Below are 25,102 nucleotides of genomic sequence, written 5' to 3' on the forward strand. Positions count from 1 at the left end.
CTCTCTCTCTCTCTCTCTCTCTCTCTCTCTCTCTCTCTCTCTCTCTCTCTCTATCTCTCTCTCTCTCTCTCTCTCTCTCCTTCCCAGCCCCCTCAGATTAGAGAGTGGCGCTTCAGCACACTGAGCTCTCTGACTAAACGGTGACTAACCCACTAAAAAAGAGGGAGGACTTTAAGAAGAAGAAGAAAAAAAGCTCCACTGACACACAACACTCTCAGACACAAAGCCCCGGACTACAGTAGGCTATAACATACATTTTTAACTGGACGCTTCAGACTTTTCCATCTGCAGTGATGACACAGTGATGTAAGACTTCAGAGACTAAAATATTATTTTCATTTAAACATAGATTGGGAATGGAGTGAGGGCCAACTTTGAACCTGAGTGCTGAGATATAGGGTACGGACACTGCACAGTATACTGTGTCCCCTCAATATGGCAGGGAATTAAAAGAAACCCTAAATGTGTCAACTTGATATGTGGTAATGGTTCAAACTGGCGTGCTATTTTTACACAACCTGATGATGCCAGTGAACTGACCAACTGGCACATTCACAGGCGACCAGAGAACAAAGTGACAGGCAGGCAGGAAGAGGCCCTAAAATTAAAACCATGATTGGTGATTGGCTCAGTGGTGGATGATGAGCTCAAAATGAAAAAAACATTTTCACAAATTTCACTCCAAATTTGAAATTGGCCAGAGGGTAATATGGCATGGCACTGCCTTGTCATGTCTTGGGTCGAGTATATGCATTCCCATTCTCCTGAGGGAAGACCTCAACAAACGATGACTTCGAAAAGATTCTCTCAATGTTGTGAAAAGGCTGGAAGAGTTTTAACATACTATTGTTAATACTCTTGGCTTGCAAAATGTGTGTGTGTGTGTGTGTGTGTGTGTGTGTGTGTGTGTGTGTGTGTGTGTGTGTGTGTGTGTGTGTGTGTGTGTGTGTGTGTGTGTGTGTGTGTGTGTGTGTGTGTGTGTGTGTGTGTGTGTGTGTGTGTGTGTGTGTGTGTTTGCATGCCAACCACTTGGGAGAGAATATTGAACATATAGAATAGAAATTCACACAACTACACTCATTACAAATATGACAATGAAACAGCCATGGCTTCATTTAAGTTTACCATTATTATAACTGTTGTGTTAATGTGAAAATGCACCATTTTAAATGTCTATCAATGCTCCTGTCAGCCCCCCTGTATGAGAAGCGTTGTTGGGTAAGTAATGGAGAAGCTAGATGGTGAAAATGTCAGCAAGTGAGGAACAGGAGGACACTCAGCGTGTGACAAAATGAGGACAGCAAAAGTTTATCAGAACATGCACGCTCGTGGGTTGAGTGTAAGTTGTCCGTTTGCTGCAAAGGGGACATACGTGGACTCAATGGGCTGTATCTTTTTCTGAGATATTAAAGAAAATCATGTAGGCTACATGACATCGATATTACAAATGTTTTGAAAATCTAATTCATCTCGTTTTGGTTGTAATGCGCTCCACTGTTTATGTGAAGTAGGTATGAAATGTACTGGAGAGCACGTTCAAGAAAGACAGATCTCCATTAAATGTATACAAAAATAATATATTTAAAGCATTTTCTTGATTTTCAAGCTTGTAATGTGACAGAATTCGCTCATCCTATTTTCCAATTGAAAACTTGCCAACCGTGTGTGTGTGTGTGTGTGTGTGTGTGTGTGTGTGTGTGTGTGTGTGTGTGTGTGTGTGTGTGTGTGTGTGTGTGTGTGTGAGAGAGAGAGAGAGAGAGAGAGAGAGAGAGAGAGAGAGAGAGAGAGAGCAAGAGAGAGAGAGAGAGAGAAGGCCTATGTGTGTGTGAGAGGGAGAGAGAGAGAGAGTGAGTGAGTGAGTGAGTGAGCTAGAGAAAGAGAGTGAGTAGGCCTATGTGTGAGTGAGTGGGTGGATGTGTGGGAAGTCTGACTGTATTGCATAACTCATGTCGGTCAAGCAATGTGCAGTGTGATCAGCAGCAGGTCGCTACAACAGACAAGACAGGCCAGAGCCGTATTGAGCCATCTGCTATTGGTGCACCTCCGCACACAGGTCATAACTAACAAGCTTTGTTTTCAGACTCCTGGGATTGTTCGATGCTAATGCCTTGAAATGTAATATGTGATATGGATGCGCATAGGGTAGAAATCAAGTTGGATACTGTGGTCAAAACTTTTAGAGGTATAAACTCCAAGAAGGCAACAGGTCCGGATGGTCTGTCAGCCTTTACCCTGAAGTCGTTTGCGGATGAATTATCTCCAATTTGGCTTAAATTGTTTCAACTATCCATCGACTCCCACAGCATTCCAAAGTTATGGAAGACTTCAATCATTTTACCGATCCCAAAAAAACCTAGCCCTCAAGAGGATAATGACTATCGGCCCGTGGCCATAACCTCTAATGTTTTTAAATGTTTCGAGAAGATAATGGTTGGGAAACTGCGCACGAGTGTTCAACCTGCTCTTGATAAGTACCAGTTCGCTTACACTGAGAACCGCAGCACAGGAGATGCCATTGCAACCATAATGCATCTAGTGCTTAAACACCTAGAGAATCCCGCAGGTTACGTCAGACTTCTTTTTATTGATTTCAGCTCTTGCTTTTAATTTAAATCCAGCCACACATATCTCCTTGAAAAATTAATTCAGCTGAATGTAAATCCGTTTTTAATTAAGTGGTATTATTCTTTTTTATCAAATAGGCCACAACGGGTCAAGTTCAATACTACTTTGTCGGATACAACGTGTTTGCAGTATTGGCGCGCCCCAAGGTTGCGTCAGCTCACCATTTTTGTTCACTTTGTATACGAATGATTGTGTCAGTTCAGGGCCAAATCAGTACATTATTAAATTCTCGGACGATACTGTTATTCTTAGCCTGCTCTCTAAAAAATGATAATGATAAGGTAAACAGCCACCAAACAGCTATAGAATACATTTGTTGACTGGTGTGATTCACACTTACTACACATCAATACTAAAAAACAGTAGAGATGGTGGTAGACCCCCAAATCCCTCTGTGGCCAGGGTGCAGTGGCAGTGCATGGCCAGGCCATTGAACAGGTTTAAAACTTTTAAGTACCTGGGTGTAACATATAGATAGCGACCTTAGCTGGCACACCCAGGTCACCAATGTCTGTTCCAGGGATACACCAGCGTCTCCATTTTTTGCGCAGACTCAGAGTCTTTGGAGTGTGTAAAAACATAATGTTAATCTTCTATAGAGCCACAATAGAGTCTGTTCTCCGTTATGGGATTACCAGCTGGTTTGGCAATCTCACAGTTAAACACAGGGCAGAAATCTCAAGACTTATTAAAAATGCAGGTAAGATTATGGGGGTAATTCCCCCCCTTAACCCGCAGGAGCTCTTTGAGCAGGCCACTATCAGTCAGGCGAATGCCATTGTAGCGGATGGTGATCATGCACTAAATGGAGAATACTTCTTTCTGAACTCTGGGAGGAGGCTCAGACTCCCTTGGTGCAAATATAATCGTTTTAAAAATTCCTTTATACCCCATTCAATCAAGCTACTGAATAAACAGGGAATAAGAGAGATTGAGTGGGACAAAATTGACCTCTGTAGCTAGTGTTGGTGGGGATGGAAACTAGGGTAAATGATGGGAGGGGGATATGTAAACATGAATGTATCCCTGTGTTTACTATTTATCTTTATTTTTATTTTTTTTAATGTAATCTATGGAATGGATGTAACCTAGTTATTTATTGCAGGGTGAAGGTGTGGTTGGTTGTAGGACGGTGTGTGTGTGTGGGGGGGGGGGGGTACTAAGCTGTGTGAGTGTGTGAATGGGGGGGCGGTGCACTGAGTGTGTGTGTGTGTGGGGGGAGGGGGGCTTGGTTATGGTCTGGATGGGTCAGGGGCAGTGGGTTAGGACATCCAGTGCTTCTGAGCATGTAGGCCTACACGGTTTTTCTTCTATTGTTTTACTGTTGTTAGTTTTTCTGTGTTGGTGTCATGTGTCCTATGTGTTCTATGTGTTCCTTATGATGCTGCAACCTCCCTGTCTCCAAAGCAAATTTCTCCTTCGTGGAGACTAATAAAGAAACCTAACCTAACCTAACCTAACACAATCCAGACCAAGCACATGAAAGCGGCAGAGCTTTGAAGCCCAGATCTGTTTTCTATGTACCAATATCTGTTTTATAATGACAGTGATATACTTTAGGAAATATTTTGAATGTGTTTCTTTTAGAGATGCACGATACCAACAGATACAAGTATGAGTACATTCATTTGTCCATATCGAGTACCAATACCGATACTTTTACCCCCAACATACAATGAAAATAAATGCATAGCCTTGTTTTTTCCACCTGTTAGTTTTATCGTCAATTGCCATGTAGATTTTCACCTTCCACCGTGTTTCATTAATTAAGTGTGTTCTTCTCTGACCTGAGGTGAGCTCCTCCCGACCTGCCTCGTCTTCCGACGAGCCCCCAGTCATTAGCTTGGCTCAGCTTTGCCTGACAGACAGCATGAGGTGCCTTAAGTTAGTAGTGACCAAATTGTTCCACGTGTTTCCTATTTGTTCTCTCCCTTCATGCGAGAGGACTAGGACTGAAGGTATCAATGCATCAAAGTCGAAGTACTCAGAATGTGTTACTGTCTTTGCCTGTCATTACAGTGCCATTTCTTTATATGTAGGAAATCGCCACGTTTCATTTTGCGCAACAACTTTTGGATCGGTTTACTAGTCGTGCAGGGATGTTTAAGTAGGGAACATGTGGAACAATTTGGCCAGTTCTAACTTAAGGCAAAGCAGAGCCAAGCTAATGCTAACGAGTTTGGGCCGTGTGCGTTGCCGACTGGGGGCGTGTCCGAAGACGAGGCAGGTTGGGAGGAGCTCATCTCAGGTCAGAGAAGAGCACACTTTATACTTATGAACGGCGTGACGTTTTCCATGTGCGTTACGCCCATTTGTGGGGGAAAACAACCCATGCAAGTCAATTGGTGATGTTGGGGTTTAATAAACGAAAGATACGGACCTGTAGACTAGCGTTGTTCACGCGCAACATGCCGAAAACGTGTTGTGTTGCCGGCTGTTCAAATAATATAGCCAAACAGCCGTGGCTGAAGCATGGAATGTGTTCATTTAGGCTAGCCGATGTAGCATGTAAGTCAATGAGACATTCGGTTTGTTTTCACCCATAAAGGGCGTAACGCAAATTTAAGAGCACATTACCCGGATGTCCGTTCATGAGTATTATTGAAAGACGGTGGACTGTTCCTTTAAATATATGAGGTGGCACTTTTTTCCCAAGCTGCTCTCAAGTCAACAGAACGTGACGAGATGTTGCGTTGCTTCGTGTAATAGCTGTATCGTGCCTGGTATCAGCAAGTGTTTGACGAGTACGAGTAGGAGTATAATGATAGTATTGGTATCGGTTTAGTATGTAGGTTTAGTTGGAAATTAAGTGGAAATGCAACCGAAAAAAGAGATTGAATGCATATTAATCAAGTCATACTGTTTAGGGCACGCAGTTTGAACAGTAAATCTCTCATTTCCCTATAGGGGACACAAATTGGTTAGAGGAAAGAAGACTGAAAAATTGTAATAGCTATTTAAAACATTTCCAACAGATTTTTTATGTGCATAATGCATGTCAAATCTTCTAGCAATCTGTTCCCATTTGCTTCTATACAACTCTTTTAATCTGCTACTTGTTCACATCCTCAAACATGTATAGCTATCCAATATAGACATTTTCTTCCTCCCATTTCATGTTCAGTATAACTAGCATTAAACATGTGGATTTCTCCGACAGAAGTAACACAAAGGTGAAAGACCTCTTTAGAACATGTCATGGGCCTAGGGTGCCAGTTAACCAATGGCCTTGCTGGAAAAACACTGAACCCTCCAATCACATTGCATCATATCGGTTTGTCCCCCATGAAGAGGGGCACAAGGGGAATGGATCTACATGCCTGACATTCATAACATACTGCAGTGTGCTGCGACACACTGAAGCAAGAAGTGCCCTATAAGAGGCTTATTAGGCTGGCATGAACACAGACTGTGGCAGAGTTATGTAATGTCGATCTACAAGAACTGACTGACAAACAATTCCTCTCTGCAAAAAGTTAAAGAAAAATAACAGACTGTATGCAATGACCTTAAACCCTTTTCAGTCTGGAAACCAGAATTTTAAGAGGGTTACAAGAGGCAATCAATTTTATAAATCCACCACTAGGCGTGAGATAGTAAGACACTATCTTAAAATTGTCTTGTCGATATAGCCTACATACCCCTGTAGCTGAAGTACAAACCGCTCCTGGGTGAACGGTTGGGTTAGGTTAGTCTATAACAGCCCACTGGTTCATTTTGAAGCCTATTATGATAGAACCGTGGCATCGGTCACAAAGAAGAAAGTATGGATCAAGATAACCAGAAGTGGTGAATGATTATTTGTATAGCCCTACCTGTTGAAAGCGCATGGTTTTAATTGAATGCTCAATTCATTTCTGTCACAGTTTTTCTACAATAGAAACTGAAGTCCACAGTCTAACTAGTAATAAATGAGAACTTCAAAAGAGTTAGGGCCTACACTTCTATCATTCCTCCTCTTCAATCTTGGGCTTTTCGAGCATTGCAGCTATTTGGCCTATTTTATGCCACACCTCACATGACACACACACACAAACACACACACACACACACTTGCACAAACACAGATATACCCCGTTTTCCCTTCTTGTGCTTTAGTACATGGCTTATTTGGAGTGACTGTCCTAATCCTAACCTCGACCTGTCAACCCTAACAAGATAATAATCAGTGAAGGTGTTCCGTCCGTCCGTACGGGTCCAGAATGCCGCATTCTTCAGCACCTAGCAACACTTGTCATAACACCCCTCCCCCTTCCCGATCCACATCCCCTTTGACCCACCTCTGATGGACAAGTAAACAAACTGCAGTTTCCCACATAACAATAACATTTCACGTTGACTGGTTGTTTATCTCTTTTTCCTTGAAGTTTGATTTCCAAGAAGGCATTTCCAATTCATCTGTCTGCGTGGATAAGTGAGAACATTGCATCGCAAGTCCACCGACTGAGATTAGCTGTGAGTAATTCATGTGCTTGCTTGGTAATCAGCTTTGACAGAGCTTGTAATGCATTCGTCCTTGTTTTTACTCTGCCCTGACTAGTGTCAGCCATTACAGCAAGTACAGTATAGTTCTGAGTTTTGAGAGAGCGAGAGAGAGAGGGGGGGAGAGAGAGAGAGAGAGAGAGAGAGAGAGAGAGAGAGAGAGAGAGAGAGAGAGAGAGAGAGAGAGAGAGACTCATAGCCTACCAAAGTATACCATGTGGAAAACAAGAAAAAAAACATGATAATCTCGTGATATTTCATCTCATTCGGGCTCTTGTGCCATTCTAACGATTTTTCTCCCACCATAAAGTGCATGGCCCTCGCCCCTCTCTATTCTTCAGTATAGGGCCTACACATTTCAACATTTACATATCTCAAACAGATAAAGCATGAGGGATTACCATGTGACAGAATTTTAATAGTTCCCATTCAAACTGCTCAAAAAGATTTACATAAACATATTTCTGAATTACAAATACTGCGCTGTTTTACCACCCTCCATCACTCAAAGAGAGACATCACAGCTGGTGATCACACTTTGTTTTTCTCTTGAAATGGTAAATGTTGAGCTGGATGGACAAAAAAGTAAACGCTCAACCAGAACACATGCTCTGTCGCTGAAATTACCCACTGTGTTTTAGTCATGGCAGAGTCAATAAGTTCCTATTTAAGTACGGGTTATCTACATTATTTCCAAAAATCAAAATAGATGTAAAAAATAACAAAAAAAAATGTAAGAACACAATTAGGGAGAAAAATATCACCATCAAAATTATAGCACGGACCATCTTACAGATGACAACAAATGCATTGTTTTTTTAAAGTATGTAAATTAATTTCACATATTTTTTTACATTTTGTATATGAATCGAGAGGGCGATTTCACCCAAACACCATGGCAAACAGATACGCTGATATCCTCCTGGAGCTTCAGCAAGTACTACAATAAATGGCACTTTCAATTACGAGTGGCATCGTGTGGGTGTCTGCTAATGTGATAACAATTGTTTTATGAGGACCATAACCTTAGGCAACGCGTGAAACTGATGTTACTGTCATTGGATGTTCAAATAATAAACAACACCCGTAAATGAAGACACATACTGGGCTCTGCGTGCGTTTCTGTGAATGAAGCGGTTGCACAAGGCTGCCGATGGTGCCACGTGTATGATACTGAGGTAAAAGATGCTGCAATTGTCCTGAGGGGATCGCCTGTAAACTTCAAATTAAGTACTCTCGTCCCTCACAAAGAAAAATCAGTTGATTTACAGAAAGTAATAAACACATCAGACTTTGCCAGTCAAACGTCTGCTACAATACCAATGAAAAGGAAATAAAAAATTTTTAAACTTTGGACATTTCCTTTAGAGATTACTTCACAACACAAAATGAAAAGATTATGTAAAGCTGAATATGTCATTTTACTCCCAATTCAATGTGGCACAAAATATATTTTTAAAAAATCTCAATCACACACCAAAAAAATACCAACAAGGTCTGTCTGATGTCTTAGAGGGAGGAAATCAGAAAGCAGATAAAAAAATCTTCCTCTTAGCATAACTGATACATTCATGACAAGAAATTTGTGTGTGTACGCCTTTCTGTGCGTAGGTATTTGGCTGTGTGTGTGTGTGTGTGTGTGTGTGTGTGTGTGTGTGTGTGTGTGTGTGTGTGTGTGTGTGTGTGTGTGTGTGTGCGTGTGCGTGTGAACATTTCAAATCTCCTACTCTATGTGTGGGCGATTAGAGCGTTGAATGCCTCATTGCACAATCAATGTGAGCAGTTCATCAGCGACAGAAGACAACCAAAGCGCTTTTTTTCATTCTTTGGCTGTTTCCAACAAGACACCTTTCTTTTGTTTCACACATTGCGCCGGTGTGCTCGTCAATTTAAAAGACACACACACCACAGACACACACTCAATCTTCCTTTCACCTAGGCCTACATGCAAACAAAATGCAGGACGTGCGCCCACATACAAATGCATGCACTCGCACAGCTTACACACAAACACACGCACATACACACACTGACACACGCTCACACACACAAAAGCACACACACACATGCTTTAAAGTATATGTTGCGGTGGAAAACACCTATTCATGGAACCGCTGATACCAATAGTTGACAGAGAGAGAGAGAGAGAGAGAGAGAGAGAGAGAGAGAGAGAGAGAGAGAGAGAGAGAGAGAGAGAGAGAGAGAGAGAGAGAGAGAGTCAAGATGGCTCTTCACAGACTGTTAGATGTTTTGTGGATTGCTTCTTTTTCTTTGCTTTCAAGCACACTCCGTATGATCTGTGGGTCCTGGTATCATAGCAACCACTTGTCCTTTATTTACATGAAGCGACAAACCCACACTGGACAGATTGGTCCACCTACGTCAAAGGGTCCAGATTGGTCTGCTAAGGTGTGCTGTTGCTGCCCCTCATGACTGAGGCATTTTACACAGCTGGAAAGATTTTGGTCCCCCAGAAATATTTGTTTAAGGAGGATCGTTGAAAAGTAACAAATTTAAAAGAACAAACAGGCGGAACAAGAGAGAAATGTGAAAGAGGCGCCCCCCCCTCTTGTGCGTGTCAGGGGTCATGGCCAACTTTCTGAATGAAAACAGCAAGAAAGAAAGAAAGAAAGAAAGAAAGAGAGAGAGAAAGAAAAGAGTAGATTTTTTTCAGGTGTTCCAAACATTGTGTTGTGTTTCTTGAAGCGCTGGGTGCTGTGGATAGACACAGCTGCTGGGGTCAGCACTCTCCCCCCTAAGCCCTTTCCATGTGGCTTCATCGCCAGCATTTCATACATCTCTTTCTTCCTCTGTTTTCCTCTCTTTTCTACACATACAGTACACAGCTGTCTACACAGCAGACACTGGGCCAAGCTAAATTTCACCGCCAGAGAGAGAGAGAGAGAGAGAGAGAGAGAGAGAGAGAGAGAGAGAGAGAGAGAGAGAGAGAGAGAGAGAGAGAGAGAGAGCAAAGCAAAACAAAACAAAACAAAAACAAAACACAAGCTCACAGTCACATTTCTTTGTGCTTCAATGAGAAGAACCAGGGAAATAACCATGGAACAAGTACAAGAGGCGAAGAAAGTTTGCAGGATGCAGTTTCTGTGCTTTGGAGCAGGAGGAGGAGGGCAGTCTAGGGTTCAATGCGAACTCACACTCGGCAAAACAAGAGAGAGGGGCAGATGTCTTCCGGTTGGATGCAAGTGGACAGGAGAAGCAGACCACAGGTACTGCTCTAGGAGACCAGCTAACAGGGACACAGAGCGGGGTTTGGATGGGAGTATTGGGGTCAGACTTGGAAAGAAGGTCCTCCCGCCAATGGAACTGAGACAGGTCAGCCATTGAGGAGGGTAGTCTCTGGGGCTCTGGGGAAGTAGGGCCAGAGTCATGGTGGAGGAGAGGGAAGGGGTCTGGGAGGTTGGATTGTGGGGATGGTGAAGCCACTTTGTCTCAAACACGATAGGGGGGAGAGGGGGTGTAAAGTAGGGTTGAAATGTGGACTGCTCAGAGGGAAGTTAGGAGTTTGGGATGCGGGGGGATGACGAAGCGCCTTTTGTCTCACTCACGATAGAACACGTATTCGGTGTAGCTGGTCCAGATCTTGTCGTCGGTCTGCTCGTGGGCGAAGGCGCAGGTGCCCGTGGAGTTGCAGGCCACCATGTGGAAGCCGGCGTCGGCCAGCTTGTCGAAGGCCTGCTCCAGGAAGGTGAACTTCAGGTAGTAGCGGGAGGTGTAGCGCTCGGGCGGCCGGTCGGGGTCGCGGCTCTCGTTCAAGGTCTCGCCAAAGACCTCCTTGGCCAGCGCGGTCTTGCCGCACACCATGATGCGCGCCACCCGCCGGAACTTGGCGTCCGTCTGGCTGTCCCGGCCCAGTGTATACGAGCCACGGTAGCCGATGGTGATGAAGCCCGAGCGCTTGCCGCCCACGTCGCCCGAGCTGGGCACCAGGCTGGCGCAGGCGGCCGCCGCCGCGCCGAGCATGGCCAGGTTGCGGGCCGCCTCCGTGCTGGGCGAGGACTCCTCCGGGTCGCTGGGGCAGCCGTCGTCGCCCAGAGAGTTCTGCTTGCTGATCTTAGGCACCAGCAGCTTGACCAGCTCGGGCAGGTTGAAGAACTCGGCCTCGCGCTGCAGCCGGCCCCGCTCGGGGAAGTGGTCCGGCAGCACCAGCTGCTGGTCCCGCATGTAGTCCAGGATGTAGCGGAACAGGAAGCCGTCCCGGTCCACGAAGAAGCGTCCTTTGGTGTCCCGGGCCAGGCCCTTGGTGCTCTTCTGGCTGAACATCTGGCCCAGCAGAGAGTCTGGCACGCTGGTGAGGGTGGAGTAGCGGGTGATGTACACCTGGCCGCCCACGTTCAGCTCCACGATCTCCGGGAAAGGCACCTCGTCCCCGGGCACGCCGCCCGCGTTGTCAGGCAGAGCCATGGCCGAGGCTGCACTGATGGCTTGCGGATGTGTCCCAGTCTTTGCTGCTCTCTCCAACAGAGGGCAAGAGCCACCCCTGCCCTTGCTTCAGACTCCAACCCCCCCACCCCCAACCACCTCAATCCCCGCTTGACTAATGCGCAATTTTCTATGCACAGCTGCGAGGGATAGGCAACCTACAAGCCAGCGTTTTTCTATAGGGTTACCGGAGGGAAGTGTGGGTTTAAGCTTTTTTTTCTCCCGTGCAAAAAATAGAGGTGAGTGTAATCACTCGCACCAGAGAGCCCTAGGGTACAATCCGATAAAAGGTACTTTAATGCAGCATGCGCTGCCGCTCCACGACGGGATTTCCGAGCGTCGCGGTCCACACGGAAGCGCACACAAACTCGACTATGTTTTTAGCTTCAATCGGCGGATATGTATTTCCACATGCAAACATATGCAGTGCATGACTGTGTTAGTACAATTTCTAATAGGCCTACTTTGATTTGATGTAAACTAGCTCAGACTGAAAAGACTTACTTTCTAAACTATGAAAGTGCGAGTTTATCCTACGGTCAAGCAATCCTTACCCTGATGCTCTTGCGGAGCTTGTGGTTTGAAATCCCCCTCATGACACCTTTTAAAGAAATTGGGTTGTTAATAAGTATAATGTGTCTATTAATTTGAATTGACCTTCGCAAGTTAACGTTATCCAGATAATAACTTGCCGTGGCCGTTCGTTCTATTCTTCTGGTGCGAAGATCGTGTAGAGTAAGGTGCCGAAGACAAAGTTAAACAAGTAGTGACCGACGATGAAAACAACCATAAATATTTTCCAGTTATCCGGCATCTCGTCCTCCGGGCGAAGCGTCTCTGTTGATGCGCCCCGTTCGTCTCACTCCGACCAAATGCTACCAGAGAGACTCCTCTGGCAAACTCCACCTACATCTTAGTGACGTCGTTGAATAGGCTATAATTCCTCAGTACAGTAGGCTATGAGTGATGTTGATGTTTACCCCAAACACTCCTAACTAGCCAATACCTTATTAGGGACATAAAGTAGCATAAAGCCATAAATCATATAGCCTAAACGAGATAATAATAATAATAATAATAATAATAATAATAATAATAATAATACCCCTCTTCTTTAATGCACTTTAAAGTCAGCCTCGCATTGCTGATGCTTTGAATCAATTTGAAATTGATTGGACATGAAACAATGATGTATTCAACTATAATGAAATGAGTGTTTTACATTTGAGTTGTGTCCCAAGTCAGCTCTACAATCCTGACATCTGCTGGTGGTTTGTGGGCAGTGAACAACAGGGATGAGGCCTAACTGGTAGCAAAGAGTTGTGAACCTCTAGTCCTAATTGAAGGGTAATCCTGCAAGTCTCTTTGATTCAAAACAAGTCACCACTGGCTCAGAGATGACTAACTCAGGTTAGAGCAGGGGTGGCAAGCTCAAATTTACAGGTGTCCAAAATCTAAACCTGGGACGAAGTTGCGGGCTAAACTCGATAACAAATTGTGCATGCGTACACATGCTTGAAATACTCAAATACTTAAATCTAATTCCAGCATAAGTAGTTCATATGTTCCTGTGCTGCCTGTTGTATGTGAGTGGGAGATATCACTGATGCACTCGTATGAGCATGTGAGGCATACATTTCGTGTTGAAGTCTGTCATATTACGTTATACTGTATTAATGTGTATGTCGAACAACTGTAATACACATTTGAAATGATCTTGCAGGTCAAATGAAATGACTCTGCAAGCCAAATTTGACCCAAGGGCCTGAATGATATAGCCTATATAATAACTCCAAACTGGAAAAATAGAACCATTTAAAAGGGACACTGTGCAGGAAATGGTCAAACAAGGTACTGCAACTATGCTGCTCATTGAAACTAGGCTCCCTATTGCCAAATTTGATCTTTACATGAAAGTTTACTAAGTAATAAACAAATATGAACTAGTATGGTCCAATTACAGTCATTTTTGCAGCTAAAAATGGCTATTTTAGGAAATCCAAAATGGCGGACCATGGAGAAGATCCCCTTTTCATGTATGAAAAGTGCAATTTTTCCAGTCATAATGAATACTTAGAATTTGATGCTGGTGGTAAGTATTCATGAAAAAGGTAACATTAGAGAATGGGCAGCATGAATTCTGGAAATAAACAACTAAAAATCTCACACAGTGTCCCTTTAAAAACCTTGACAGGGTGCTGCAGCAGGACCAGACCACAACGACAGCCTACACATTGGGAAAAGAGATGGATATTTTTTGAAAATCTGAACAAACTTCTTTCCAGTAGATTTTTAACCATGTGTTCTTACTGTCGTATAGAGACACCTCGCAATGTATCCACTGCCAAATCCCATGGTAATCTCCCTGACACCCTGTCAAAGTTGGGGTGCTCAGTAGGCCTATGTAAAAATAGTAAGCAGATTGAAAAAAAGGATGCAGAATGGGCCTTAATTTCTCATTTGCCTGTGGATAAAGTGTGAGGTGTTTTCTAGACACCTGTAAGAACACATCTATTGGGTAAAAAAAAAAAAAAATCCAATTCTAACAGGGGTCATGACTGGGTCAGCTGATGGACAGTCAGACGTCTGTTGTGTCCACTTTGTGATCTCGCAGAAGTTGATATTGCATCATCAGGGGACAGCAACTGGACAGAGTGAGTCATTCCCAAATTGAAATTATGGCCAGCAGATTACTATCCTGTCCTACCATCGTGATTTGTGAATCTGAAAGCCTCTCCAGTGAGTGTGTGTGTGTGTGTGTGGTCATAATGCAGGCTGATGTACTGTACAGCTGCTTGGATATTACAGCCAACCCTTTTGGCCAGGTGTACATTATGCATCACACATCAAGGACAGTTTCACATTAGATCTAGAATGAAATGATACAGTCACCGGCCATTCAATTAGGCAAAGCTTTCCAACTGCTTTTTGGCGCAAATGTATTATCAGTCAAATCACATTGCGGCAACACAATGCATTTAGGCATGTAGAAAGGTCAATATGACAAATGGGTAAGAGAGATGATTTAATTAACGTGGCATGGTTGTAAGAGAGTCAACTGCAGGTTGAATGTTGAGGCAGATGGGCTACAGCAGTATAACACCACACTGAAAGGCACTCCTGTCAGCTAAGAACAAGAAAATGATACTATCATTCGCACAGACTCACCAAAGTTGGACAATAAAAGATTGGAAAAATGTTTGGTCTGAAGAGTCTTAATTTCTGCAACAATCTGGTGCTATGGTCAGAATGTGCTGCCAGCAACTTGAAAACATGCAGGTTGGCTGGTTCAGGTTGGGGGTGTAATAGCATAGTAGGCCTATATTTTCTTGGCACAGATTGGGCCCCTTGGTGCCACTTGACCTTTATTGGAATGCCACAGCCTACCTGAGTATTGATGGAGGCAGTTAAGGCAGTTCTGAAGACAAAAGGGGTCCAACACAATAAGAAACACACAAATAAAACAAAAAATATTGGCCTGGCAGGATTCCTGCATTCATTTTTCCTCAGCAGAGTTTAATTGCATACATACACCACGGGCAGGGGAAACCAATCACAGCCGTCAAGGCCCAGAGATATCTGCATGGCAAACAAACGGCGAATACTATGGGGGCAAATGCTGCTCTGCATAATTTAGCAGCAGGGAAGGGCAGACAGTACCAAGGGGCAGAGCGGGAGGAAAAGAGGACAAGAAGACCACCGTTTGGGGGAAAACGCATGCTCTCCTGACAAGAGGTCAATCTCCACACGCATCGTAAAACAACTCCACAGTAAATTTTGCAGCGTTAATTCAACACAATGAGTAGTGGACCAGGACAAACTAGGAGTGTTCCCACACTCCACTCCCGGCACTGAACACTGCAACATTTAAAGCATGATGCTCCTCTGCTCGTCCTGTTTGATGTGAAATTTCGTGACATTTTCTTTTTTGGGGGCAAATGCAGCACGCACTCTGACGTATAAAAGCTAGAGTACAGTCACACCCCCCTCCACAGCAGTCCTCTCAGCCAGTCACATCTCATTTAACGCGAAGCTTCACAGGCCCTCACAGAGACACCAAGTATAGAATCTCACATGAAATAATAATTGTGAGTGTGAGTCGTGTGTGTGTGTGCGCAGCGCGCTCACCTCACAAAGATGGGGAAACTGGCAGAGACCATATAAATATCTTTTCTACCAGAGCAGTGAGTCAGTGATATGGTGTCTGCCTTATTAAAAATGAAGGAGTGGGATGGGGCCTTAGGGAAACGCCTAATGTGTCTGTGTGCATGTGCATGTGTGTGTGTGTGTGTGTTTTAGATGGTGTTGATCTTCTGAACTGGGCTGCTCCCACAAATGACTGCTTCCTCCACACCATACGCCTAAGTCTGATGGAGGCACTGGCGAAGGAAACAGGAGGGGACAAAGGGGTCAGTTGCCCTGGGCCCAGGAAGGGGGGTGGGGTGTGTGTGCATGTGTGGGGGGGCGCTCATGCTGAAAATTTCAATTGAGTCAGTGCAATGAAAGCGCCCGGATGATCCCCTAACAATGGCGGAAAACGCAGTGCTTGAACGATGGACACTGCACGCACTAAACGGCCGCCATGTTGACAATGAAACGGAGGCAACGTGGCATTCAGTTCAGTTTGGTCTTTGGTCAACAGTCTCCAAATTCTGTAAGTAATGTTGCAGAGACACCAACCTTTTCATGCCAACCTAAGTATTGTAAGTGTGATTACATTTCCTTCATCCCAAAGGATAACAAATACAAGCACGAGACGTTATGCATTGTAAACAGTAGCCAATCAATATTTTGGCAAGCTAATATCATGCTCAGCCGTCACTTCCAGCGAGGGCACAGTGCTCAAAATTTTCCACCACACTATGCACTGAAGACCTCAGTGTACTGTGTGTACTGTGCACTAACCATCAGTGCACTGACACAAGTGCGTGGAATGAGACGTATGGTTCTACAAACCCTGACCCAAACCAAAATACTGGTTAAAAACATCAACTTTACCTTAGTCCTTGGTAAGAGATGGAATTGAAAAGAACTTCATTACAGTTTTTCTCGATTGCTTACACACAATTTTCTGAATCAGTTCTCGAATTCTCAAAACTCTACACACAAATCTCCAAACCTCACACACAACGGGCAAAACTCCACACTACCTCTGAAAAAAGCACGTCTTGTCTCAAAACAGTGTACTCTCTTCTAAAAACGGAATTTTGTTCTCAAATGACACACACAACCAGTCATTTAAATATACTCTTATGTGAACCATTGAACACTAATATGCACAAGGTAAAACTCTATACTCAACTTGACACACAGTAGACACTTATTTTCTTCAGTGTTCTAGGTAATAAAGAGGGTATTTTTCTGTAAGAAAATACTGAAATATTGTTTTTAGAATCAGAGTACACAGATATGTGGCAAAAAGTATTTTTTACATATTTGACATTTAAAAAAAAAATGCACTAATTTATTGTAAAATATTGGGTAACCACATGAAAGTGATCTCTTGTATAACGTATTTTGGAGTTCAAAAACTAAACAAATGTGTTTTCTCTCTGCATCCACTCATCTTTTCATCAATATCACATGCAATGTGTGTCCTTATGAGGTGATGATTTCAGATTGTAAACCGGTATGAAGAGAGTTTGCCCATGTGATGAAGTGAACATAGTATGGCAGTTGATTTTAGTGTTTTGAATGTGTTCAATGCGACAACCAGGGGTTTTCTTCATGAAAATTGTGTGTAATCCAAATAATTGTGTGTAGTGGTTTGAAACGAGTGCGTTTTAAAAATGAAATGTGAGTGTAAAGAAGGATTTCTGCTTAGTGTTCAGTGACATTGGTTAGGGGAGTTGGGAAATGGTTGAGATGTTCCGAGAATTGTGTGTGAAGTAGGGCCTACCAGAAATTGTGTGGAAGCAATCGAGAAAAACTGTAATACTTGCGATTTTGCCAAACTTGTGAAGGCTGTGGCAACAGTAAAACCCAAGTCTAAAACGATTTAAAACTGATGGAAAGGGACATATTTCAGAACAAGCAACACAAATATATTTGAATACACAGGGGGAAAAAAGCATGTTGACACAAGAACTTTCCAAAAACATTCGAAAGATTTTCCAGTGGTGGCTTGACACCTCATGCATTAAAAGCTGAGAATTATGGCTTCTCAGAAGAACGCATTAGCAGGTGCCACTGACTTGCCATTTTAAATCACAACCATATTTCCCTATTACCACACTGCCATCTAGTGGTTACTGGGCCACTTGAGAGCAAATCCTAATGTGTGATCTAAACTTGGATTATAGACAGGTGGAAAAAATAAACCTTTCATCCTGCCAAAGTTTTCTCTGTGGATTATTGACCAGAAGGGCTATTGGAAGAGATTAAAACATGGGGCCACCTCAGGTTTGTCCCCCTTTTAATATGAGGAAAAACACAAACATCCGTTTGGATTGGAAAGGCTTTGCATGGGTATGGCAGTACTCTCAAAAAGGTTAACTTGTTCTTTTCAAAAATTCCCCACTTACAGTTGGGGAAGGGAAGGTAATGGAAATCAAAACAGGCAACATGGGCACCCAGCCTGGTACGCAAACTCACAAGAAATCTACCCATGTTGCCAACAGTTTTAGAGTCAAAGACGTGTTTTGGGCTCAGACGTCAGGTGGCGCAATGGCCATTAATTAATAATTGGTGATTGATATGCTGCAAACAATATGCCTCTTAAGACAGTCTACTAAAAACATATAAAATCCATACACTAGTGGCATTGGCTGTCGTGGCACCGCCCTGACACGTGTTACTAAAACGTTACTGACCCTTTAATCATTGGACTGGCTCCTGGGAACCCCATAACAGATTTGTTATTGAAGTGATGTTGCAGTCCATCATTTTTAGTTTCTCCTTTAACTGAAATGGAGGACAAAAGCAAGGATTTCATTAGAACCATCCATTTATTCATAAAAAATAAATAAAATCATAATTCAGTCATATTTTCATAATTAAAATCATAAATAGGTCACAGACATTAGAGAATGCAGATAACGTTGGCCAGCCTTTGCCCAAAATATTGGGCAAATACTTCTGGGTGCCCTTGGTAAAACTGGGCAAACAGGCGCTTCTTATCCTTCCCTGTATACTTTGGGTCTTCGTCAATGGTCTTGAGTAACTTCAGCAACTCTGACTTTGTTGATTCTTGAGCTGGTTGATGGGTTCGAATGCAGTAGTTAGGACCTAGAAGTGGTCGGGGGGTGGAAAGTAAATGAAGGTGAACTTGCTACAAAAAGAAACAAGCAGAAAAAAATGCTAAAATGTAAAAGAAAAGCACATTACCGGAAGAGGAGTCGGTTACAGTCCCTTGCTGAATACTGGAGAGCTTCTCATTCACTAGTTGCTGGAGGGATCTTGGGACCTGCAAAATCAATTACAAAAAAACACAACTTGTCACCATTACCACAAAACAGTTTTCTAAATCAGAGATGGCAACCTGACACCAATATGGCCACGTAACGCATAGATGCGCATGATGTCCATTCACAATAAAAGTTTAATTGGACGGGTCAAAATCCCCACACAAGTGCAAACCAAATTTGTGAACAAATTAGCCATTGGCAACAAAGTTTGTGAAATTAAGTGTTTGCATGCAAGCATGTGACAGATTTTGATTTTAAGTTTAGTAGAGTGTTTGTTCCCCAGGAGTCTACAAATCAAATTAGGTTAAAAAAAAAAACAAGTAATTCAAAAGGTTATGTCCACTATTTAACAATTCTCCCCTTTTCGGAATAGTCTGCAATGCAACAGAGTGGGCCTCACAAATCTTTAACAATTACAGCATCTATTATTTGGCCAATTTGGATTTGACTTTAGAAGGCCTGTCCTATGAGCACGTCTGGTTCTGTCCTTACAACCACCCAAAACCATTTTTTTAATGTGCAACTCACAAAGTGGTTAGTGTTATTCACTGGTGAAATATGGCTTCTGACATTTTAGAAACACATTTTCCCCTTCATTTAGTTGTATATAGGAAGTTGTATAAAACAAATACCAGAGAACACCATTAACCCCTTGGCGAGTGGTACACTTTTGACCCCCAAAAAAGGTCAAAAGATGTTTTTTAAAGCAGAGACAGACATGGCCAGAGAGCCATTCTTAAGAAGGCCAAGACAAAATCCAAATTAGACAAGTACTGGAGACAGCAACAAACATGAAACATCTGAGGCCCATTTACATTGCAGACAACTCAGAAAAAGGGGATGGATATGCTAAACAGTGGACCAGTGTTAATTTCGTCAACCATGACTATGACTAAAATATTTCGTCAATGCCCTTTTTTGATTTTCGTCATTTAGACTAAGACTAAGACTAAATTTTAAAAAGCTGACGAAATTAACACTGGTATTAAATAAAATAGAGAAAAAGAGAACCAGTGTGTGAAGAGGTTTTATTCTGTACAGTGTGATATATGTTAAAAAGAGAAGCAGTGTGCGGAGAAGGTTTATTCTCTACAGTCAATGATATATGTTAAAAGTGTGTGGAGAAGTTCTGTAATGTACAGTGTTGACTAAAATGACGAAAATGACTAAAAATTGACTGAGACTAAAATTGATTTTCGTCATTTAGACTAAGACTAAATTGAAAAGGCAATGACTAAAATATGACTAAGACTAAAATTGATTTTTGTCATAGTGACTAAGACTAAATAAAAAAAAGCTGACAAAATTAACACTGCAGTGGACCCATCCCATTAAGGAAATTAAGTTGCACAGGCAAACACCCGCTCTGGGGAGGGGCAGGTCATTCCTTACCTGGAAAACGGAAAAATTATTGTCCATCAGGAAGAAAACCAGGAGATCGGACTTGTACTTTGACAGACTTCCATAGTTAATGATCGCCTTGGAAAACGTCCTTTTCACAGCAAGTCTGTTTTCTCGCTGCAAAGGGAATATGCATAATTAGTGCTTTGTGACCGTGCAAGTGGATTGAAGACAAATTACAAAGAATGAAACCAATGTATATGGAATAACCTTGATAAATCCAAACAGCCCAAAAACTGTCAACATATCCTACCACAACCACACTATTTTACCAATTTCTCACAGACGGTCCGGAACAGCCCAACTAAGCACCAATTTCAAGAATGAGGGGTGAGCGCTGTTGAAGCCAAATGAACATGGGTGTGAATGAGGGCCGATTGAGCAAGTAAGTGAAGCCTTACCTCCTTATGTAGTTTGATGGCTGTTGGGTTGGCAGCCAATGCCATGAAGACGAGGAGCTTCTGGAGCTGATCACGTTTTTCCTCCGGCAGCAGCCTGAGGCAAAGCTGAATGGCCTCAAGGGCCAGGAGAAGATTCCCATCATCTACAATGAACAAACAGGTGAAATAGTTTGACACTCAACTCAAAAGATGAACAGTATACCAGAGATAAAAGTAAAAAAGGAGACAGTAGTTTTTCAACTGTTTGGGGGACACGGACACATGGACACACACACGCTAGGGATGCCTCACGATAAGATACGTTTTGATCGTCTGCCATAGGCTCGATATATTGTTTATTATTTACACTCCTAGTATGAATGTATGCACACATAAGGTCATGCGTGTGCACAGTCATATGCCTCTTTTCCACTGCCGTTTTTCTGGTAGGCCTACAGCTCGACACAGCGCGACTCAGCAGCCACTTTTTGCTCTTCGATTGAGCCGTGTAGTGCACAGACGAAAAGCAAAAAGTGGCGGCCGAGTTGCGCTGTGTCGAGCTGCAGGCCTTTCAGAAAACCGACAGTGGAAAAGAGGCAATGGTAAACAAACAGACCCACTCACCAATATGTTCTGCAATAACGGTGTAGACGTCTCCCATGGAGTCCCCCAGCAGGGGGGAGCAGTCGCTGTGGCTGTAGTGTTTAGCCAGAGCTTCAAACAGCCGGCGCTTGCTCTGCTTCACGTCCAGGCCATCGCCTTTGGAGACGGGCAGCTCACGACTCAACTCCACCACCGTCTGGTCCGGCAAGAATCTTACGCAATCTACCGCGGCCAACCACCATCCATCAGCCCTGCAATTGGACATTAGCAAGAGATTTACAGGTGGTTTTGGAGAAATTAAAAAAATATATGCACATTGCTGGTGAATATTAGAGAACAATGCGGGCTGTAAACCAATGGCTAAAATAAGATATTTAAAATAATGAGACTTAATAACTGCAATTGAATAAATGACAAATAACAAAGTGTCCAGCATGCAACTGGTTCTAGAGGAGTGGACACATGGACACACACGGACATATCAATAACACTTCAATAACAAAAATTACATGAATACATGTACATTACATGAATACAGTCAATAAAACGCATACAGCTCGTCTCCAACAGCCTTTAGAATCTCCCAGTCCAGACGGCTGCTGTCGTGCGGTGCAAACGTGTCGTCTGCGTTCTCCTCCACCTCGTCATGACGAGATGGCTGGAGGAAGCCGTCTTTGGCCTCCAGCAGGCTCTCCAGGAAGGGAAGCTCGATGACCTGCATCAGCCGCAGCAGAGTCTGCTCCAGCCACACCTCATTGATCACTGCAATTAACAGTCCGCACAATAGAAAAAGACAATTTTGGGGGTGTTGTGGCGCAGCGTGCTAAGCCCCCCACATTTGGGCTTGCATACCCATGGGGACCCTGGTTCGAGTCTGGCCGGGGTCATTTCCCAGCCCTACCCCATATCACTCTCCTGCTCATTTCATGTCTCCTCTCACACTGTCCTGTCACAATAAAGGCCCAAAAACATATACTTAAAAAAGAAAAAGAAAATGCCAGTTCAAAACACTGATTGTCCATTTACTAGTCCCATTGGTTCAACACTTAAGGGCCCAATACCATGCAACTTAAAGTACAAACATGTAATGCATCTAAAAGTTTGTATAGTTAAAAAACACTTTTAAAGTTCACATAATGTATGCTACATCATCAAATATTGGAGCTTACGTGACTGTGGCAGAGCGGTCTCTGCCTGATGCATGCTGCTGTGGCAAAAGGAGTCCTTCTCCAAATGAGCTCTGTGCGATGCCACTGCCTTCACAGGGGTGCTATGGCAGGTCATATCCTTGACTCTACAACACACACACACACAAACACACACACACACACACACACACACACACACACACACACACACACACACACACACACACACACACACACACACACACACACACACACACACACACACACACACACACACACACACACAAACACACACACACACACACGTTGGTTTGTTTGTTTGTCTGTCAGCAGGATAACTCAAAAGGTCATGGACATATTTTGATGGCATTTTGTAGAGTTGTTGGGAATGACAAAAGGAACAAGTGATTAAATGTTGGTGGCGATCCGGATCCTTGTAATTGGGTAACATAGTCAAATGTTCTACCACAAACAGCTTCCTTGGCAGAGGTCTGCACTCTCTGAGTGCATCTCTAGTTCAGGAATGTCAGACTGAATTCAGCCTACTATTCTGCACTAAACTGGACACAAAAAAAGTGTTGTGTGAGAACCAAATTGAACATACCCAATCTCGCTCAAAGAAAAACTCTTGTGCATCAGGGGGGACATGACGACTTCCTCCAGTTTGTCCAGTTCGGCATCCTCTGCGCTCACAAATCTGTACCTGCTGTCAACGGTGTCCTGAAAGGAGTTTTGGTCCACACTCAACAGACTATTCCCCACTGGTTCGATCACTCCACAGTCCACAAGGGCTTGGCAAACACGCACTGCCTTAGGTCGAGGAAAGTCAACGGCACCAAAATAATCGTTCTGGATATTACTTTGAATGAGGTCCACTGCATCAGACCCTACAAAGGTGTTCTTGTGGGATCTCAGGTGGCGCCACTGTCGCTCCACTTGGACTTGCTCTTGCAGGCGTGTGATAATATTTCTCCAAGGAAATTGCGCGTGCACATTGCGGGCAGGTTTTAGGCCTGGACAGAAAAACAAGAACGAACCAGAGGATAATTGGACTCAGCGTACAGAACTCGGATACTTTCAAACAAATATTGTAGAGGGTTGGCAAGTGTAGGCCTACCTGGTGGGGGGCACATAGGACTGTAAAGCTTCCCAGCAAGGTTCAAAGCTGCTGCTCGTTCTCGAATTGTTGCCATTTTCGCCGGAACGAAATGAAATATCAGGGATGATGAAACTGGTCCTGTATACTCTCTGGTCGGCGACTACCAATGTGGACGTGGTCCGTGTTCCTTTTGAGGCCTTCCGATTTCTGACGTTAACGCCAACCTGTTTCCAATAGGCTCTCTCGACATGCACCTGCTCTGGCGCACCTGGTCTAGGCCTATGATAATGAGGCACCGTCTCAACAAACCATGTGCTACTGCCAAAACCATGCTCAACCCAGACACCCTAAAACCAAGAAAGACATTGTGAAAGCAAAATAAAAATGATCTGCCATCGTACATAGGAGATGAGCATGGCACGCCATAATGCGCAAGCAGAAGTCTACGTTTTGTGCCACCTACCCAAAAGTTTACTCATGCTTCTTCGTAGGCTACGCCATTGAATAGACGACACGTCGACTGTTTTGGAAGTTCGAAATGTTTAGAACTACAGCTCCTCTGAAAAGCATCCCATCACATCACCTAGGAACTTAGAAAAAAACAAAAAAACAAATAGCTCTGCGGAGCCTTACTCCTTTTGAACCTCAGATGACTTCAGCGGAAGGCGATAGCTTATCTTGGTGGTGCCATTGACTGTAGGCCTACAGCGTACTTGTGGAGCATGAGGAGGAAAAAGACCTCAAATAGGTAGTGACTGGCAATGAAACAAATCATAAAGATTATCATTACGTTATTGTCCTCCTCTTCCTCCGTATCCATTGACAGGAAATAGTAGGAAAGCGCGCAAACCCCTGCCCCTGGTGGTGCGTCCTTGACCACGTCGTATAGATTCAGTTGGATTATCCTTAATAACGGCAGTTTACTCATCAGTAGTTGTTATGAACCCATCACCCCGGTCCGGTGCACTTTGAAAAAAAATCAAATAGCTTAGCCTTACTCCGTTTGAAAATCAGATAACTTCAGTGGAAGGCGATAGCTTATCCTGGTGGTCCGATCCACTGTACAGCGTACTTGTGGAGGATGAAGAGGAAAAAGACCGTAAACAGGTAGTGACTGGGAATGAAACAAAACATAAAGATTATCCATGAGTTACAGTCCTCGTCTTCATCCGTATCCATTGAAAGGAAATGTTGGGAAAACGCGCAAAACTATCTGCCCTGTGGCGCGTCCTTGACTACGTCGTACGCACTAGAGATTCAGTTGGATTATCCTTAATAACTGCAGCATACTCATCAGTCATCAGTTGTTATGAACCCATCTGCTTATCACCGCAGTGCTCAACATCTCGCAAGGACAAATTCAACATTATGTTGAAAAACAGGCGGTGTATCTTGTCATCAGCCTAGGCAGACAGTCGCTTGGGGGCCCCAAGCCTCTATACTGTTAATAACAGCTCACATTTTACTACAGTGGCAATTTTGTTTCAAAAACTCATTCCTTCGAATTGTCGCTTGGGG

The 25,102-nt window shown here is 43.5% G+C and overlaps 2 protein-coding genes across 2 annotated transcripts; both read right to left on the bottom strand.

Annotated features, from left to right (window-relative positions):
* Positions 1-10,049: 10,049 nt before the first annotated feature.
* Positions 10,050-12,401, bottom strand: LOC134440634 (BTB/POZ domain-containing protein KCTD12-like). Its single transcript, XM_063190759.1, has one exon. The coding sequence runs from the start codon at positions 11,527-11,529 to the stop codon at positions 10,666-10,668; it is 864 nt and encodes a 287-aa protein (XP_063046829.1). The 5' UTR covers positions 11,530-12,401; the 3' UTR covers positions 10,050-10,665.
* Positions 12,402-18,475: 6,074 nt separating this feature from the next.
* Positions 18,476-23,755, bottom strand: LOC134440609 (DEP domain-containing protein 7-like). The gene is made up of 9 exons (XM_063190728.1): positions 23,603-23,755; positions 23,090-23,498; positions 22,507-22,631; positions 21,892-22,099; positions 21,359-21,588; positions 20,756-20,898; positions 20,346-20,471; positions 18,874-18,952; positions 18,476-18,774 (listed from the first exon to the last, which is right to left on the bottom strand). Exons 1-9 carry the CDS (start codon positions 23,676-23,678, stop codon positions 18,569-18,571), a joined length of 1,602 nt encoding a protein of 533 aa, XP_063046798.1. The 5' UTR covers positions 23,679-23,755; the 3' UTR covers positions 18,476-18,568.
* Between the last annotated feature and the right edge of the window lie 1,347 nt (positions 23,756-25,102).

The sequence above is a fragment of the Engraulis encrasicolus genome, chromosome 23, assembly GCF_034702125.1.
Source record: "Engraulis encrasicolus isolate BLACKSEA-1 chromosome 23, IST_EnEncr_1.0, whole genome shotgun sequence".
NCBI classification, from domain to species: domain Eukaryota; kingdom Metazoa; phylum Chordata; class Actinopteri; order Clupeiformes; family Engraulidae; genus Engraulis; species Engraulis encrasicolus.

Bases quoted from the DNA above. Each gene is read 5' to 3' on its own strand.
- LOC134440634 (XM_063190759.1), bottom strand. From the start codon at position 11,529: ATGGCTCTGCCTGACAACGCGGGCGGCGTGCCCGGGGACGAGGTGCCT.
- LOC134440609 (XM_063190728.1), bottom strand. From the start codon at position 23,678: ATGGCAACAATTCGAGAACGAGCAGCAGCTTTGAACCTTGCTGGGAAG. The intron at 23,499-23,602 runs GTAGGCCTACAC...TTTTCTGTCCAG, and splicing joins TCCTATGTGCCCCCCACCAG to GCCTAAAACCTGCCCGCAAT. The intron at 22,100-22,506 runs GTAAGCTCCAAT...TGTTAATTGCAG, and splicing joins GACCGCTCTGCCACAGTCAC to TGATCAATGAGGTGTGGCTG.